The following is a 19436-nucleotide window of genomic DNA, read 5'->3' on the forward strand; positions in this document are numbered from 1 at the left end:
CCTCCCGCTCTCCCTCCCCCCAGCCTCGGGAGCGTGTGATGAGATCACTGCAGCCCAACACATGGCACAGCACTAATGGAAATCAATAGTTTAGTTAAGCACAAGAAGCCAGAGCAGCTCAGCTGCAGGCAGCAGGCTGTGGGTTGTTGGGTGATGCACAGCCCAGGTAGCACTGTGAGGGACCGAGGGACACGATGAGCCTGGGACAGATTCCCTCTCCACGAGGTAGGCTGGTCTCTGGTTTCATGCCTCATCAGAAGGGGGAGGCCTGTCCCAGCAGAGGCAGTTTGCCTCACACTGGGAGCACTGGCAGATGGTGTGTGCCGTGGGTTCTGCAGAGCACCCTCGCTGTGCCCCACGAGCCGCAGGGGTGCCCCAAAAAGGGACTGTGCTCAGCCCATGCTGGGGGTGGATTGATGGACTGTTCTCTGCACACTGATGGAGAAACATGCAGGTTTTGGGCTTCCAACCACATCTCCCAGCCCGTTCCTGCCCCCTGAGGCCCTGGGTCCTCCAGGCTGTACCAGCTCCCGACCAGCCCTTGGCTGTGCCAAACATCACTGCTCACCTTTCTGAGGGCCTGGTTTCCGCATTCTACCACCTGCTGCTGCCCTGATCCCGGGACTGGCTTGCTCTTAGAGAACTGAAGGTGTCTAGGACAAAAGAAATAAAGATGAGAAAATTCCCCATTCTGGAGCACACAGTCATCTGCACCATGAACTCATCACACACGGGAAACACACGCCCTGTCACCCGGGGTTGCACAGAGCACTCACAGTTCATTTCACCCCCTCAAACTACAGGACTTTCTCCAATTTGTGGACAACTTCAAATTCATGGCAGCAGGAGCAGCATAAATCAGCACAAGGAGCACATGCCCATCTCTGTGCTCACCCCACAGGGGATCTGGAGCATGTGTGTGGAAGGAGGGGCTGCTCCCACTCACAAACAAAGGGAGGCAGAGCTGAAATTTATGAAAGAAAACACATGGAAACATAACATTAACTCTGGCAAAGCAGCACAGCAATCCCCAGCTCCCCATTCGCAATTCAAATAGCTCAGAGAAGTTCTGGGGAATAAGGATGAGAAATTGGACAGTGACCCAGGAAATACTTTTGCTGTTAGCACTGCCCCAAGCGTCCAAGTTGTGCCGCAAATTCTTTTTTCCTGGTTGGAGGAAAACTGGCTGGACTGTCCCCAATAAGTAGAAGCATTTGCATTCTTGTTATAAGCAAATATTCCTGAAAATCAGGGCTCTTGGGAGATGTGTGCTGGGCACATGGAGGGAGCCCAGGGGCCGGCACAGCCGCTCTCCCAGGGCAGTGCCCACTGCACACGCCGAGCCTCGCCAGGGCCTGCCAGGAAACACCCCAATGAATGGCTGAGCCACAAACAAGCCCTCGGGAAAGCAGGAAAAGCATGTTTTGACACTCCACTAACTAATGAAAGATTAATTGTGCCAATATAACTCCATTTTGTTCACAGTGGGGCAGTCGGGAGAGGATGGAAGAGGAAGCTGTCTCAGGACACAGCGCCGAGTCGCTGCTTAAAGGGTTATTTACAGCTCCAACTTGGCAAGAACTTGGGATTTTGAAAACCAGGCTTTTTCCAAACCTAAGAGAAATAAAGACTTTAATTTTCTATAACAGCACTATAAACTACAGCCTTTAGATGCAACACTGAGCAATACTCTGAGAAGAAAAATATAGAAAGAATTAAATACTAAAGGAAAAATATCCCTGGTGTTTTTTTTTAATCCAAATTAAAAGGTGCACAGTAGTCACTTATTGCCTCTCTTCTAAATAGTGTGTGTGTCTGTACACACTTGTGAAAGGAGTAAAGTTTCTTTCCCTTTCAATAGTGGAAGGTAACTTGCATGTGAAAGGTTATTTACAACTTTTAAAGCTTCTTTTCATAATTTTCTTCATTCATTTTTATTAAAGGCTGGCAGTCTGGCAGGAAAAGTCCCCCAGACATAAAACCCAGTCTGAAAGGTGTCATATAAAGGCACCAGACAAGCACCTGCGATCTCTGGTACTGCCCCTCTGCTGTCTGTGGGACTTTCTGAAGCACCTACACACACAGGATTGTGGAAGCCTGTGGCTGGAGAGGAGGGTGCACTCCTGTACCCTCCACCCTCCTGCAATGGGAATAACCCTAATGAGGCTCAGGGAGGACCTTCTCACTCTCTACAGCTCCCTGACAGGAGAGTGGAGCCAGGTGGGGTCAATCTCCTGGGTAATAAGTGACAGGATAAGGGGAAACAGCCTCCAGTTGTGCCAGGGGAGGTTCAGGTTGGACATCAGGGAGAATTTCTTCACAGGAAGGGATGTCAGGTATTGGAATGGGCTGCCCAGGGGGGTGATGGAGCAAAGTCACAGTTAGGAAGGATCCAAAAGGATCCAGTCCAACTCCTGGTCCTGCACAGACACCTCAACAATCCCACCCTGTCCCTCAGAGCGTTGTCCAAACCCTCCTGCAGCTCTGGCAGCCTTGGGGCTGTGCCCACTGCCCTGGGGAGCCTGTTCAGTGCCCAACCAGCCTGTGGGGGAAGAACCTTTCCCTGAGATCCAAGCTGAGCCTGCCCTGACACAGCTCCAGCCATTCCCTGGGTCCTGTCACTGGTCACAGAGAGCAGAGATCGGAGCTGCCCCTCTGCTGCCCCTGGGTTTTACTAACACAGGGCTTGGGAATTGGTAATTCCCACTGATTGTAATTTATAGTTGCCCAGAGGAGCTGTAAAATCTCCACCCTTGGAGATATTCCAAACATCACCAGCTGCCTCCCCAAGCAGCCTGATCTAACCTTGTAACTGAGTCTGGCTTCAAAGCCAGGCCAGCTCTGCATGTGGTGCTGGACCTGACAACCTCCAAAAGCTCCTTTCAACCTGAAACACCCAAGGATTTTATCTCACTGACAACAGATTGGAAAGCAAGAGGAATCACTCCAAAGGTTTCCACGAGGCTGAAATGCCCCCGTGAGGACAGACTTCAGTGTAGAGGGAAGGAAGTGAAGGGCAGAACAGGCTGTCACGGGCACTGCAGGACAGGAGCACCGCGGCACCGACGGACGCGGCCTTTGCTCCATTCAGGGACTGCAGACCAAAAAAATGTGAAAGTAATAACTAGCAGAAGATACAGTTTGGTATCCAGGGGGGGGAAAGTGATGCATCCACAGAGACAGATCTGGAATGACCTCAGACACAAACATGCCACTGCTGGGGAGCTGTTGGCTTGGTCCATGGCACAAAGGACACAATCTTACTGCTGCATCAAATACAGCCTTTGAGATTCCCACAGCCCAGCACACGCTGCAATGCTCCACCTCCAGAACCTGGCAATTGTACAGAACTGCACACCAGAGTTAAAACTCCCCTTGTTTTCAAAAGCTGTGTTTCTCCTGCTTATGGAGATCAAAATAATCTCCCAAGCACGGACCACAGCGTTACAGTGTTGGTTTCCAGAATTTATAACCTGAAAGGACAGATCAATGTGCAAATTCATTTCAGCAGGATGCTACCTTAAAAATGTAAAAAGGCCAACTGATTTGCTGCCTTTAGTAGCAGATAAAGTGCCTTTCCCACAGTTTCAAACAACTTTCACTCACCGAGATATCAAAAGTGCCAAGGGCTCCACTGAACTGTCATGGGCTCTAGTTCCCCATCACTCCTCCAAGACAGCAGAGTCAGTACAAACACTGCGGCATAGCAGAACCTGAAAGCAAGAGAGACAAAATGAAAAAGTTTGCATTTAATTGCAGAAAGGCTACGTTACCAGCTGCATTATTCATGTTCATATTTAATTCATTTAAAACATCCAAATTTAAATTTAAAGACAGCTGTAACAAACATTCCCACTTGCCATGGCAAAGCAGTGCAGAACTTGACACAATTTAAGTTCAGCTTGCAGTGAGTACACGGGACTGTGGCTGTTAAACACCTTTGATATGAGTAAGATCACATCAACTGAGCTGATAGAAACTAGTTCAGCTTTTGTAAAATGAAACTATCACACAAAGGAGGATTGAAAAGACTAGACCTGATTAGTAATGAAAAGGAGAGAGACCACATGAGAGGCACATAAAATAACGAGTAGCGTGAAGGGAGTGAACTGGGAACTCCAAATTATCCCTTCCCAGTGCAGCAGAGCAAACCTACAAAACTCAAAACTCCCAAGTATATACCAGGGAGAAGGAAATGTTTACTGGAAACTAACAAATGTGCAACTTTCTCATGGAGGAAGTTGTGAAGAGAAGCAAAGCTTTAAATAACCTTGAAAATGACAAAGACATTGAAAAGCAAACGAGCACTTATAATGGTATCAAAATATAAGATGCAAAATATAAGATGCAAAGACCAAAGGCACCCAGACCCCAAGAAAGAGCTGAGTGAAGGTGGGGTGCCCAGATAGACCCTCCCCACCACATCCCTGCCCCGGCTGGACCCTCCCCACCACATCCCTGCCCCGGCTGCTGGGCTTGGCAGGGAGAAGCTGAGCCCTTGCCTGGCTGTGGGTGCTGGTTCACAGCCAGAAGCAGGACACCAGCTCGAGACATGGTTTGTTCACGCCCTGGTGACCCTGTGCTGGGTTACAGTGAGATCCACACCTCTGAGGCATGAGCTTTTTCCTTGGGCAGCACAGAGGCAGCCAGGGCTGGAAGAATACCCCAGGGCATGCCCAGCTCTGAGTGTGGCTCCCTCGGCAGCCACAAAACACAGCCCACAGCACAAACACCGCTGAAATGCATCTTAATCCAATTAAATTCTCACCCCCACTGCTCTAACCAACAGGCTCTTCCAAAAGCTCATCCCTAAGGGGAGACGGATTCAATTTACCTGTGCCAGATTGGAAGGGACCTGCAGGGTTAGAGGGGAGCCTGCTCTGCAACATTCTTCCCCCAAATGTGGCAACTGCAATGGCAGTTAAAAAAAAATGAGAAAATGGGGGGTGGAAGACGCTGTCCCATCTCTGCAGACCTCATGAGATGCATGTAATCCCGTTATCTCCAAAGCTCTCGCTCCTTCAGAGCGCATAATCATGAAAAGAGTTAAAGCTGAGGCTCTTAATGTCTCTTCTAGGCACTTCTCTTTATTCCACTCAAGGCACCAGTCACATCTGAATTATTTCCTGGGGTTGTTTGGACTTCCTATTATACAGGGATGATTATGGTGAACCTTGGGATGGAATCCAAGTTGGATCTCAGCACTCCCCTGTTTGATTGAAAGGGGAGCTGAAGGTTTGTTGACAGCGTGCCAAGCTTCAAACCTCGCTGGACAATGCTGCTGCCAGCAGGCCAGAGGCTTCCAGAGAGCAGAGGGAGAAAACTACAAACGGTGAAGCTGAAAAATGGTTTTATGAGGTCGGATACATACCCCACAGATTAGGACAGGGGGCAAAAAAGGGGACTCTGCATATTGCCAGAGGACTGTGAGAATGACGCTTCTTGGAAATCCCATGGGACAGCCAGGAGTGAATCCTGATGGTTTCTCAGGATGTAAAGCGCCTGCAGTCATTGATTTTTTTCCCCACAAAAGCACAGGTCTGGAGCACCATGACCACTGCAGCCAGTAAAAATCCCTTCCATGTAACCTCTGCTCCAGCTGAGGTTTCCTTCCCACTCATCCTTCCATCAAGCACTATTAGTGTTTCCAGCAATAAAGAGCTGTCCTTTATGATTCCCTCAGGAAATGCAAGGGCAGCACTACAGGCTTCTGCCCATCATGGGTGATGGTGGTGCTGCCATTCCAGCCTCCCAGCTGGAGGTTCAGGCTCCGTTCTGGAAGCCCATCTGTGCACCATGGGTTACATGGGAGCATCCAGTGGCATCCCAGCCCCATCAGGAAACCAGCACAGACACATCATGAGCGGATCGTACAGTCACAGAACATCCTGAGTTGGAAAGGACCCACAAGGATCATCCAGTCCAACTCCTGCCCTGCACAGACACCCCAAAAATCCCACCCTGTCCCTCAGAGCGTTGTCCAAACCCTCCTGGAGCTCTGGCAGCCTTGGGGCTGTGCCCACTGCCCTGGGGAGCCTGTTCAGTGCCAACCACCCTTTGGGGGAAGAACCTCTTCAACCTCAGCCTGCTCATTTAACATCTTCTTTTGCGATTTTTAATCTCTGTGGTGGAGAAAGAAAGGCACTTTCAGCCCACCTGAGCAATGAGAGGACTGTCAGCGCATGATCTGAGACCTCTGACCACTTTTGCTTTTCACAGCAGACTTCTCAGCTTTCTGCCCGACCTACGGACGCCAGAACTTTTGCTGGTCTAAACGCACTGGTTTTTCCTGGTTTTTTTCAGGGAAAACCCCTGGTTTTCCTCTCAAACTGTGCTCTGATGAGCTGACTGACCCCTCTCCTGGGCAGAAGCCAAAGACCAGCAGGCAGCTCCCAGGACTGAGCACCAGCATGCTCAGAGCCAGACACGCAGACAAGGAGTCCTAAACCTAAATGTCAAACAAATGTTCATGTGGGACCTGAAGGAAACTCTCAGGAGTGGAGCAGCTGCAAAGTCTGAGGAGGGGAGTCAGAAGTTTTCTTGACCAACAAGTTAATTCCCTTCCATCTCCCTGTTATCATCCTCCTGGGTAAGAGTGGAGTTTTAGTTCTCCTTGTCTTTGCAAAACCACATTTTTGGCAGCTCCAAACACAGGCTGATGAAGCTACAGCACCTCTGGAAGCACCTCCCCTCATCAGGGGGAGGTGAACTGCACAATGAATGTTGGTATTTCCATCTGGAGTACTGATCCCCTTGTGTGATCTGAAATACCTGATGGCTGCAAACCATTACTCCTTTTTCTACCAGAGGGATTTTGTGTCATTTCCAAAATCTCTCTTTCTGTGGAACTAATTTTATCTTTCTACCACGTAAGAAGTGGACTGATAAACTCCAGACTTCGCGACAAGCTCCTCACAAACACATTCTTGTGTTACCACACTGAGGTGTCTCAAAGATGTGATCACAAGTAACACACTTCCTCAGCCCCTGAGCCGAGTCTCAGGGGAGCACATATTTTAAAAGACAAAAACACGTGAAGAACTTGGATAGATCATGTCTGTACAATGAAAATATCAACTTTATCACTTCCTTTTGAACGCCTTCAGGTTGGAAGGGAGAGGAGATGGGTCAACCTCCTTAGAAAGTGGCAGCTGGACCATCAGACACTGCTGAGTTGAGCTCAAGGGATCACCTTCAGCCTGAGTGTGAAAACCAGGGACCAGTGGGAGGAATCATCACCATAAGGGAACCTACAGCAGTTACCACTGCTCATGACTGCAGAGGAAATCAAATAAAACCTTGCAGGATTCCAGTAAAGGTCTCCTTCCCTTTCAAAAAAAAAAACCAGCACGGGCCTTGGCTCAAACCAGAAATATCTGATGTGTCACTGTGAGCAGACCTGGCTCTCCATGAAGACTCAAGAGGCTGCAATAAAGACAACAAGTTTGGCCCGCTGCAGGAACAGGATAACCAGGCTGAGAGAGACTGAGAGAGGAAAGGGCTTAAAACAAAAGCCAGGTGAGGTAATCTGGCTCGAGTCTGCTAAAGGAAGCTTCTTAACAGGACGAATCTTCTCAGTGCAGCTGTGTTTCCTGAGGAGCTGGGAGTTATGGCCATCCTGCTCCATGGCTGCCAGTTCTGTACTGAGGGGAGTGGGCACTCCAGCCCTCAAATACCCCTTGGAAAGATGGGGCTTCACTGCTGTTAGAAATCCACACACTGGGGAAAAATCAGAACTGCTTTTGTTCTAAGACTGGTGTTGGTTTGTTTCTTAGAACCCAAACTCATTCCCCTCCCTCAAACAGAAAGAAAACAGTGCAAAACCTAAAGCCTTCCCATTCAGGAATCTTAGAATGGTTTGGGTCAGAAGAGACCTCAAAGATCCTCTTGCTCCAATCCCCCTGGCATGGGCAGGGATATACAGCACTCAGAGGATCCTGTGCTGCTCCTGCCCAGCCAGTGCCACGTTCAAGGCTTGGAGCCAAGGCCTGGGCTGCCTCTCATTGCCAGGGACAGGGAATGGCCCACCATGACCACAGCTAATCATATAAATCCCCTGAGACTACAGCTGGGGTTGAGGGAGCTTCCCTGGGCTCCACAATCATTTCAGGACCCCTTCATGGCTGGTCCTGCTGCTGAAGCTGCTCTGAGGTTCTGTGTTGCTGTTGTTTCCCCTGGGGTGAGCAATGCCTGTATCCCACGTCCCCCTGTGGACGAGGCCACCAGCACCATGGCTGTCCACAGCTGTTCTGGAGAAGCTTAGGGAAAAGCAGCAGGTCTCTGTTTCTGGGTGTTAAGCAGACACATTTCTGACCTGTCCCACCACTGTGCCGCAGTGGAGCTCTCCCAGGTGCACTGCAACAGAACTTAACACAGAGGACTGGCTTTTTGGGCAGGTGAGGCTCCTGTTACACGGAGAACAGGACTTCAGTGCCATATGGCAAGAACATGCCAAAGCAAGGAAGTCAATCTGTGTGCCTTAGGATGCTGTTTCTGCCACTGAACCATCTGTGCTTCAGCTATTTGGTGTCGGCACAACTCACACAGCTAAAAGTTAGTCTCCTGCTTTTGGAGCAATGGCCTGGGGTACAGAGTGGCATGGCAGTGCACCCAGCACCCAACCCACTGAGGACACCTGGAAGCAGAGGAGATTTATCATACATAGGTCACTCTGTAGCCTGATTCCAGCATATTCTGACATACCCTGATGACCAGGGGCCAGGCCACAGGCCAGCTTTGCACATACCTGGGTTTCCTTTTGTGGCAATCCCAGGAACATGGAGAGGTGTGGAATATGGTGCACCCCACACACCTCTGGGCTGGGCCATGCCTCCCCACTGCCCAGAGACAAGCTGGAGGGTGCCCACCGAGGGCAGGGTGTGATGCAGAGCACCCCGAGGGGAGGCCAAACTGCTGCAGGCAGCAAAGGAAGTTTTACAGCAGCGGGGCAGGGTCAGTGTGCACTGAGCCACAGGCCAAAGCCAAGAGCTATTACCAAAAGCAGATGGCTTACAGGGGACCTTGAAATGGGATTCTGCCCGTGGCACTTACAAAGTCACCCCACACAAAAGCACACAATAGGATGCTTCAAAGTCTTTAAATAAGAATTTAAACAGGAGTACATTAAAAACCAGTGCATGGTTTCCATATCATCACCAGACAGGCCAGTACAGCCCCCCTCCCACAGACAACCATGGCTGCTTTCCCAGACAGCAGATACACATGTGATGGATGTGCCCCAGAATGAGCTCCAGTGCAGAAACGCTGCACAGGTCAACATCCAGTCTATTTATCTATATAAAAAAGGTTTAATTAACCTTATACTTAATTCTCTACTGGGCTGTATCTTATTAAAAAATAAGCTCTTTACAGGATGAAAGATATGGGAGGGGAGGATCAGGTAGATAAATACATACATGGTTTGTAATGGTAACTAATGAAATAAATACATCTAATGCTAGGACAGTGTAGTCCCTAATAAGGGGAAACAGGAGGCAATCCAGAAAGAAAGGGCTCTGACTTCCAGTCGTGTCTCTGTTGGAAATGTCAGGACAGAGTGAACATCAAGCAGGATGTGAGAACTCCTCAAAGAAGATTTTGCATTAACTATTTCTAGTAATGTCAGTTTGATAAGGTTTCAGCAGAACATCCTCAGGAGACCATAAGCAAGGAAAGGCAACTTGAGGGGGAATAAAAAACCAAAGGGATGGTAATTAGGGGACAAAACAGAAATGTAAATGAGGAAAACCTTGGAAAGAGACAGGAAGGAGATGACCCAGTCCCTTATAATACCCTGTACCTCACAAGCACAAGGGAGGAGGAGGATCCTCAGGGACAGACACATGGGGGCAAGGGTTTCCACTGAAATGGCAGGAAGGGAGAGGAGAGCTCCAGGAGCAGAGGAGAGCAAAGCAGCCCTGAGGAAAAGGTGAGGGACGAAATCACCACTCTCTAATGAGCTAAATACTGAGATGTGGGGGGATGATGATCATTACATACACCTACAATTACATTTTCCTTCTGCTTTCCTTCTATAACCAATCCTAACAATTAAATGGAATGCTTAGCAACATCCCCTGGGAAAATATGCTGGATGAAAACTTTCATCCTGAAGTCTCTGATGGCATCAAAGCAATCACTGAGCGTGTAACTGGAGTGTGCAAGGTGCTCTCTTCCCTTGTCTAGCACAAAGGAATGACCTTCCCCAAAGTTAAGTATTTCTTAACTTCCTGGGGTCCAGCACCAACACAGGCACATCCCTGCTGACAAGGGGTGGGGGGCCCATGACTTCAGCCACACTCAAGGCTGAATTCTTCACAGATCTCTATACAAACCCCTGTCCCTGACTGAACAGCCACACAGCCAGCCTTCCCAAACCTTCCAAATACAACTCTCTGCCCTCCTGAACCTGCTCTCTCAGAGAAGGCAAGGTAAAATGATCCCTTTAGTATATACATATATATATATAAAAATCCATCCTTAGTGACAAAGCCCAGGGTCTCCCTGCCAAGCAGCAGAGCCAGACTCACCGTCAAGCTCTCCCCTCCAGCACTCCCAGCAACTGATTCTTCTTGTGCAAACAGAGGACAGATGAGAAACAGTTCCTACTGATCTGCCCCATCTGCTAAAGAAATGAGAAAGATAAAATATCCAAACCCTCAGGGTATGGAGCAGAGCCACAAAACCTTTATTTACCTCTGCTAGGACTGAAGAGGAGTCAGTCTCTGCTACTTGGAACAGAGACAGAGATAATCCAGCCCTGACAGGGGGAAAGAGGGACGTCTGGGAGGGTGAAGGGAGAGGCTGTGCCATTCCTCCTGGTGCCTGGCCCACTCCAGCCCAGCAGCAGCCTGCCAAGGCAAGGGGCTGTCCAGGAGAACAGCTCCCAAAAACTCACTGTACCCCGAGGGAATGGCGTGTCAGGGCAGGAAACAAGCACCTTTGTTTTATTTTCTCACTCGTGTAGAGATATTAATTTGTCTATTTCTTAGGAAAAGGAAAGGAAATTGCAGCAGTGCAACATGTCAAGAGAAACCAGGCTCACTGAGGATGGGTATTAATTACTGCTTGCTATTTTTATCCTGTGTATAACTCTGGTCTCGTCTATGACTTAAGGAGCTAAAATCCCAGGAGCCAAAACTCTGTATCTACTGAAATAGGTGAAAGATCCTTTACAGGGTGCAAAGTCTGGATACAGAGAAATTCTAACAAGTGCCCATCAAAACGTCAGTCAATTTTAATAAGAAAAGAAAGAACAATCAAGCAGTACACAGAAATATTATCTCAGGAGAATTACTCCCAGAGAGGAAAAATCACTAGCCAGTTCCTGCAGGAAACCCTGAACAGATGGCTGTTAATTATGGAAAGAAAAAGTTGTTAGGCTGCTTTACATTCCTGATGGGCCAAGAGTTTGGACAACTAAAAAATATACTGTGAGGCTCTTCACTGTTTTCAGTACAACACACAGTAGATGCCAATAAAAAAAAAGCAAACTATGACCACAAGCAACCAAAAGTCCATCCTGCAGCTCTGCAAGTATGTTCAGTGTCTGCCAACGAGCTAATGAAAACAAGGTCCTCTTACAGATTGTATCTGCTCAACATTCAAGTACCTGCTGGACATTTTGTACAGCTTATAAAGCCATAAAATATCACAGGGCATTTACAGATTTTCCAGCTGACAACGATATGAAATAACTGAGCAGTCATGGAACACCCCGAGTCCTCTGGCCAGGCAGAGGATAACACTGAACAGACACTGCCACACACACTACTGGAGACTCAGTCAGCACTGCACAAGCTCACGGTGATGGAAAAGGAGCCCAGATTCCAAAGCCATCCCTTAGCCTCACTGTAATGCTGGAACAACAGCCCAGATCTACAGTGCAGGGCTTGGACAATGCCCAAGTGGAAGCAGTTCCTCCTGTCCTCTCACAGCACTCCACTGCCAAGTGAGCCACCACCTCCTGCCCTGCTGGGGACATGTGGCATTATCCAGTCACCCAAAGCCCTCCAGTGTGTGGGGCTGTGGAAATGACAAGGTGGGCTTCACCTCTGGAGGAGTGGGAGCAGCCAGGAGATTGGCTGGGTTATTCCCCCTGAGGGAAGAGTCAAGGGCTCCAGATAAGCAGCAAGGTGGTGGCCTCGCTGCACAGAGCTGATACCTGCTGCCAATCAGTGATCAATATCCTCTGGATGATGTCAACTGTACATAACATCACGCACAGCAGGTACTCTGCTACGGAAAAAAATCAACATTATATTGCAGACAAAGACAGAAATACTGCTAAGCACCAAAAATTGGAAGATTTTAAACTTCCATCACCGAAGGAACAATATGAGAACCACGTATTATACAGTTACTGAACTAGGAACCACATCCAACACAGATGTAGACTAACAACAATCACAACATTTCATGGTCGGTGGCCCTTCACTACATCAGCAGGTCTCAGTTCTCCACCCGAAGCTGACACTCTAACTGAGACTCCACCTGGAAATATTTTCCACTTATGCTGCAATACCTCAAGAGTTATTTTCTTTAAGAGTGTGACTAATAACTTAGGACACCACCTGATGAGGAGGATGTCTCCATGGCCTTTTTGAAGGCAGGTACAAGCTCCCCAGACACCAGAAAATTTGAGCTGGAAACATGCAGTCACAATCAGCGCTGCATCACAGCTCCTGGGTCAGGGCTGCCTCACACTGGGCTGCAGCCAGCAAAAAGCAGTGAGTTTGACACTGCCAGGTACCTCTCACCAGTGCCACGGGTCTGGAGAGCTGCTGTGTGCACACAGAATCACTGAACGGCCTGCCCTGGAAGGGACCTTAAAGCCCATCTCATTCCACCCCCTGCCATGGACAGGGACACCTTCCACTAGCCCAGGTTGCTCCAACCTGGCCTTGGACACTTCCAGGGATGAGGCAGCCACAGCTCCTCTGGGCAACAGCATTTTAAACTAATGGTTTTTAATGACTTTCAATGACTAATGACTTTTAATGTCATCTTCATAAAATGTACCACTATCTAAAAACTCTTTAAATGTTCAAGACATGCACTTTGCTACAGAAGTATAAGACAACCGGGGAATTTGTGATATACAATTTTAATAAAACCCAGGTCACCTCACACACCACATTTTCAGTGACATCAGCCCAGATCAAGGACTGTTAAGTCATGGCCAACACAACACAGGGATCTGGGACTGGGGCTGCCCAGCTGCCACACACGTGTCATTAAATCCACAGCAGTGCCCGAGAGCCAGCAGATGCTCTCTGAGCACAGAAGGGAAAGGCAGAAAGGAAGATCAAACCCTACACGATGATTGCTTTTACATTTAGAGAATTTTTCTTCCCTTTGTTAGCCTGCCAAAGAGAAGGTGAAATGTCAAAATGGTGGGGTTAAAGTGCAGCAATACCGGTCTGAAATCAAGCAAAGCTTCTTAATCTCAGAATAGTCAGGCACTGGAGTGGATTGCTGAGGAAAAGTCAGAATCACCACCACTGGAAATCTTTAAGAAGAGCTTAGACAAACCTCTAGGAAACACTGCATATAGGTGATCCTTCAAGGTCACTTCTAGAAACACTGAAACCACAAGCCTTTCTCCAGAGGCACTTCTCTGCTCACACAGCCACTGCACTATTTTGATGGACTGCAGCATCTTTTTTAGGATTTGCTGGAACAAGACAAAGAAAAACAAAAGCAACCACAGCCAGCGTGCAGGGAGCAGCAGTCTCAGGCTGCGGGAACAGTCACTGGACTTATTTTTAGAAAGTGGAATTGGTACAACTTCCTCTCCGGTCCTGACTCCATCAGCTCTTCTGCCTGCTCTCTGTGCCTTCACTTAACTAACGTGGAGAGAGCAGAGCTTCCTTCTACCTTCTGAGTGCCACCTGGGCAGGACAGGCAAAGGCAGGGACATGGCAAGGAAGGCTCCTGCAGCCAGGAGGAGCAGGGGGAACACCAGCTGGATCCCCATTCACTGCACACACAGCTGGGCGTTCCCAGCGCCTCCAACGCGGGGGACAGGGCTCCATGTGAGGGGAGGAGGCAGAGGCTGCTCCAAACAGGAAGGGAGAGAGGCCCAGGAGCAGGGATGAGGCACAGCCATGGCACAGGGAGGTGTTCCAGCACTGCCTTGTCCAGGTGGGTGACAGGGGGGTGACTGCAAGCAGCAGCCAAAGGGACCGTGGCTCACTCAGTGGAGAAACACCAGGCTTTGTCCTGTGCAGCCTCTGCCAACACTGAACTCAACACAAGCATCCTCCAAGTCCCCCCTGGCACAAATCCCACTTTTCCCAGCAGGACACTTCGCTGGAGTCACGCATCACTAGCACTCTCGGGAGAGCAGAAGGTGCACCTCTTCCCCTCACCCCCAAGCAAACTGCAGCATGGGTCACTCCAGCAATGGGTGAACCAAACTTGTTCCCTTGTCACAATACCCTGGAGAAAGGACCTGGCACAGTGTCCAGTGAAACCCTGGAAGGGCCAGGAGAGGGGAAGAACAGCACGAAACTCAATAGGCAAAGACTGAGCTTCACAAATTTCCACTGGCATCTAGTCCTACAGCTTCTGTTGCTGAAAACAAACCCGAGCCACGGAGAGGTTTCTGGACTGTTCACACTGTCAATCTGGAAAACAAGCTCACCGAAGCTGGGTAACTCAGAGCTCACCGAAGCTGGGTAACTCAGAGCTCACCAAAGCTGGGTAACGCAGAGCTCATCAGCTGGCAGGAGGCACCTCCAGGAATTCTGCTGCTGACTGTGCTAACATCGTTCGATTTACAGCACATACAAAAAACTTCTGACCAAGAAATGGAGAGGGGAGGATATATTTCAGAGGTATAAGCTTGTCCCAGGGAAAAAACAGTCCTGCCCTGGACTCCCATGTCAACTGTCTCTTGTTGGTAATGGCCACATCGACTCTTTCCTTATCTCCGGTGATCAGTTACTAAGCAGACATTGGAGCTGCAGGGGTGACTTCCCAGCTCTGAGGAAGCCAAGCGCTGTCGGCTCCTGTGCTGCAGCTCAGACATCACCCGTCCATCTGGCCTGTTGGACAAGGCTGCCACGCAAACAGCCGAGGCAGCAAAACCGACGTTCATCTTTTCCTTCAGTTCTCAGCCAAATTCTTCATTTTTTGCTCAGGATGAGTCTGCATAAAAGCGTCAGACTCTGCCCAGTGAGAGTAGAGGCAAAGACACAAACTCTGCTTGAATCCCCGCTACAGAGGCAGAGACTTTTGGTAAGTGAAATGAGTGAACCCTGCAGACTGCAAACCGTGTATCACGGCATCTAAATCTGCCAGAAGTGCTGCATCAGAAACCTCAGTAAAAGACCTAAGTACTATTCTGTTTTTTAAAGGAAATTTAATGTAGATAGAGATCTCTAGGAATTAAAGTTTTCAACACCAGCTGTACTAAATTCTGCTCACAACTGAAACCACCTCTGAAATGTCCTGCTAAGGGACACGGACACACAGGACAGAGCACAACTTCACAAAAAGGACGAGGTGCTGATCTCCAGTGCTCAGGTGCTCCCACCAGACCAGGTCACTAGACTTGTCTGCTCCCAGCCCAGTGAGACCTGGTGATACAGAAGGAAGTTTTCTTGTGCTTCCTGCTACTCTCAGACTTGTACTATCAGCTTAAACACTGAGCGAGTGTTTTATAACAGCCTCCACTGATGGGTATTGAAGCTGAGTAAGAAAGGAGTTCTTCACAAATAAACAAAAAAACCCATTCCTTTAGGACTAGTCCCTGTTATCCTGCAAATAAAGTGGGATGAAATATTCATGTTGCAGCTTGGAGTGCAGGTGCTACACCAGGACTTAGAGCTGGGTGAGGGTGGGGTCAGAATTACAGTTCTGCTACAGTGAGAGTTTAATTGTGGGATGATTTTTACCTTGGCATGTCTCTGAATTACATATGTGCAGGAGATTAACCACCCTGCAAGACAAACTGGCAGCCAGAGCCTCTGCTCTGCCTCATTTCTCAGGGACCCCTCCTTGTTAGGAAACTTTTCAAACATAAACAGAGGCATAAACTGCTCCAAATCTGTTTGTGTCACCGCAAACTGAATTTCAGTTGCAGGCAAGGAAAGGAAAAAAGACTGGGGCTAGACACAAATATTACAATTCAAGAACCCCAATTAACTCATCCCAGCTCGGAGCCCCGGTCACCAGCACGCTGCTCCAGGAGCAGACAGGAGCTCAGGAGGATGCAAAGCCCTCTGTCTCGAGCACACAGTTCAATCTGCAAGTCTGCAAACAGGTCCAGGTGTTGGCACACATCACCTGCACAGATGTGGAACTGCCAACAGGAAGAGCCTTAAAAAAAGAGCCGTTACTTAGGAAGGGTTTAGACCTGTGTACCTGATCGTACTCAGTGCTGGGAAAAATGAGGACATCTCTGTGTCTCAGGCCAGGAAACAAAGTTTCAGAGAGTCCTTTAAATTACACATAGGGCAGGGACACAGCTCCCAGAGCACTCACGTCCTAGACTGAAGCACAGTTACTTGATGAATAACATCATCATTTCATACCCTAACAGTATCTTTCACTTGAAGACACCAAATTGTCCTGCAAAATTCATTAAGTTTCTAGAGACATGCATCAAGAGTTAAACTTTATTAAACTTTTAGGCACAGGAAAAGCAGGGGCTCAGGCTCAGCACTTGCACGAGGTGCCACTGGGCCTCCTGTTCTAAACTCTGCATTTTCTTTTCTTTTAATTAGCTAATCACCTGATTTATTTCATACCAAATATTTGACTGAAAAGCAGATTATCAGGACGCAGAACTGTCACTTGCTGAGATGCATATACCAAACCAGGAAGACCAAGGTGCAGCATATTTCTCTCAAACAAAACGGAATCAAACTAAATTTAATTAAATAAATAAATCCTTTAAATAGAAATACCTGCATATTTCCTTCGTGCCCTTTTTGTAAGGGACTCCTTGATTTTCCATCTGCATTTTCATACCATCTACTGGGCAGATCCTGAACTACCCCCTGGTACATGGAGGCCCTGCAGGGCTGCAGCCCACGGCAGCCTGACCCAAGCTGAGCCCCCCACGAGCCCAGTTTTCTTCCCCATATTAACACCAAGTACAGGACCGTGCCTGGGATGAAGCACCATCCCATACTCCAAATATTCCTAGCAAGTACGTGTGGACAGCACAGCCTGGCCAGCAGAGGTGTGAGGGTAAAGAGAGGCAGGCAAAAGGAGGAGGAGGAGGCCCAGCCCAGCCCACGGCATTGCTCAGGCGTTGAACCGAGGTGGGAGAACATCTTCCCCCAATATGACTGGCTGCGAAGAGCAGCGACCACATGGCTGTTCCCAGCCACTCAGTGCACGCTGTTTACTATAAACAACAACAGTAAACAGAAACTCAGCCAAAAAACCAAAGCCGGGGACCCCGGACCCGGGTCTCCACATCCCGACTTTCCCCGTGGAAATAATTAGTTTCATATTCAGCCGCTGAACCCAAACCATCCGAGGCCCGAGGGAGCCAAGCAGCTTCAGTGCATCCCAAACTCGGGCCGCCTGTTTGGATTTGCCAGCTCTGCCTTCAGTCATCCAAACTGCTGCCACAGTTTTCACACGGGAGCTTCAAAGAGCCTGCGGATTAAACCTGCGCGGCAGGAGCCAGCCGACACCGGGGTTATTTTTAAACATCTCAACTGTGCACGAAACGCTCGAATGTTGTCTCACTCCCAGCTCTACCCCAGCCCCCGACTCGGGGGGGCTGTGAAGGAGGCGCAGATTTTCCCCAGGGATGGTGGTTATGGGGTTTCTCCGGCGGGTCCCGGGGGTCACCCCGACACCTCCAGCTGCAGGATCCCGCTCGGAGCACCGGGCTCCATCCCCACACCCCCGGGGGCACAGGACGGTGTCACTGAGCCCCGCAGGGCTCGGCGGGGAGGAAGGGCACAATCCCCTCCAGGCACAGCCCACAGACGGGGGCCACCCCCTGCAAACCTCCGGCAGCTCGTCCCGCTTCCCCTTCGCTGCCGGGAGCGGCGGGCCCACCCCGAACGGCGCTGGGGCCGGGGCACGCTCCGGCCGGGCCAGGCACCGCTCCGAGGCCTCGGGGCGAGACGGCACCGCGGCTGCCCCAGGCCCTGCCCGGGGACACCCGGCAGAGTAACAAAGCCCTGGAAGCGGCTTCCCCGGGAGCCACAGCCCGGCCGGGCAGCGGCGGGGCCGGGGAGCCCGCGGGGCGCTGCCGCGGGCCGGGGGGGCCGGTGCCGGGCGGTCCCCGGCAGGTGCGGGCGGTGACAGCCGCCCCCGGCCCGGGCACCGCGCGGACGCGGCCGGGCCGCGCTGACAGGCGGCAGGAGATCCGGGCCGGGCTGCGGGCCCGACCCCGCCCGCCCCCACCGCGCCTCTCCCGGGCCGAGCCGAGCCGAGCCGAGCCAGGCCAGGCCGGGCTGGGCCGGGCCGAGCCGCCCCCTCACCTGCGCGGCCGCCGAGCGCTGGCGCTGCTCAGTCCGTCAGTCCCCCAGCCCGTCAGCCCCTCAGTCCCTCGCCGCCGCCGCCGCCATGTTCGCGCTGCGCAGGGAGGCGGGGAGGGAGCGGGGGGAGCGGGAGGAGGGACCGGACAGCCCGGCCCGGCCCCGCCGGAGCGGCTCGGGGAGAGCGGGGCTGGGGGGCCGAGCGGCCGCGGCGCGGCTGGGGCTGGGCTCGGCTGGCTCGGCTCGGCCAGGCTCAGGATCGGCTCGGCCCTCACAAACTCCCCCCGACCGTCGCTGCCGGCTCCGGACTGTCCTCCCTCAGGGACAGAGCCCCGTGCTCACTGCGCACTCCGGGCACGGGGCAGACTCCCACCGTGATCTACACACCCAGGGTGGTGCCCCTGTGACTGCCCAGGGCGCTCTGGGCATAGGGCAGAGCCCCACTGTGACCCTCAGTCTGGGGATGGACCCCCTGTGCCTATCAGAGACCCCCTGGGTACCACAGAGTGATCCGTCCATGTCTGGGGCCCCACTGGAGACAGCCAGGCCTGAGGGGGGCCCGCACAGCACAGCCAGGTCCTGGGGACAGGCACCCCCAGATATTCCCTTTCCTCCCACACTGGGCAGGACATCTCCCTGCAGCACCGTTCCAGCTAGAGACACCACAGGTGTACACAGGTATCTGGGGACTCAGTGTCCCTGAATTCCCCCCAGGCAAAGTAAGATCCCTGTGACTCGAAGCTAAGAGGATCCCTTGTGCCCCTGTTGTACCTCATTACCTTCACACACCATCTCCAGCTTCCATCCAGGCAGACCCCTGTGCAAGCTGACCTCATGAACACCCACAGACCTTGGTGGTATATCCTGACAGACCTTCCCTGTGCTGTAGAGCAACCAGAGCCTGCAAATGGTACCTGAAAACCATCCCCCATCACCCCTTATCTTGGGAACTCCCAGCTAACAAGTGATAGAACAAGAGGA

General features: G+C 50.8%; 1 protein-coding gene across 4 annotated transcripts in view; it reads right to left on the reverse strand.

Moving 5' to 3' along the window:
• The window catches only part of SCMH1 (Scm polycomb group protein homolog 1), a 66256-nt gene extending 47688 nt beyond the window's left edge, over nt 1-18568 (reverse strand). For 3 of the 4 annotated variants that reach the window (XM_050326170.1, XM_050326169.1, XM_050326167.1), the window contains exons 1-3: nt 18459-18568; nt 3607-3713; nt 569-653 (exon numbers count right to left, since the gene is read on the reverse strand). In XM_050326170.1, coding sequence (XP_050182127.1) covers nt 569-593 — 25 coding nt within the window. In that variant the 5' untranslated portion in view covers nt 594-653; nt 3607-3713; nt 18459-18568. Of the gene's footprint in view, nt 1-568; nt 654-3606; nt 3714-10529; nt 10610-18458 lie in introns of those variants that run through there. The other variant, XM_050326168.1, reaches the window with a different exon arrangement.
• Between the last annotated feature and the right edge of the window lie 868 nt (nt 18569-19436).

This window comes from Myiozetetes cayanensis, unplaced genomic scaffold (assembly GCF_022539395.1).
Source record: "Myiozetetes cayanensis isolate MyiCay16 unplaced genomic scaffold, myiCay2020 scf31, whole genome shotgun sequence".
Lineage (NCBI taxonomy): Eukaryota > Metazoa > Chordata > Aves > Passeriformes > Tyrannidae > Myiozetetes > Myiozetetes cayanensis.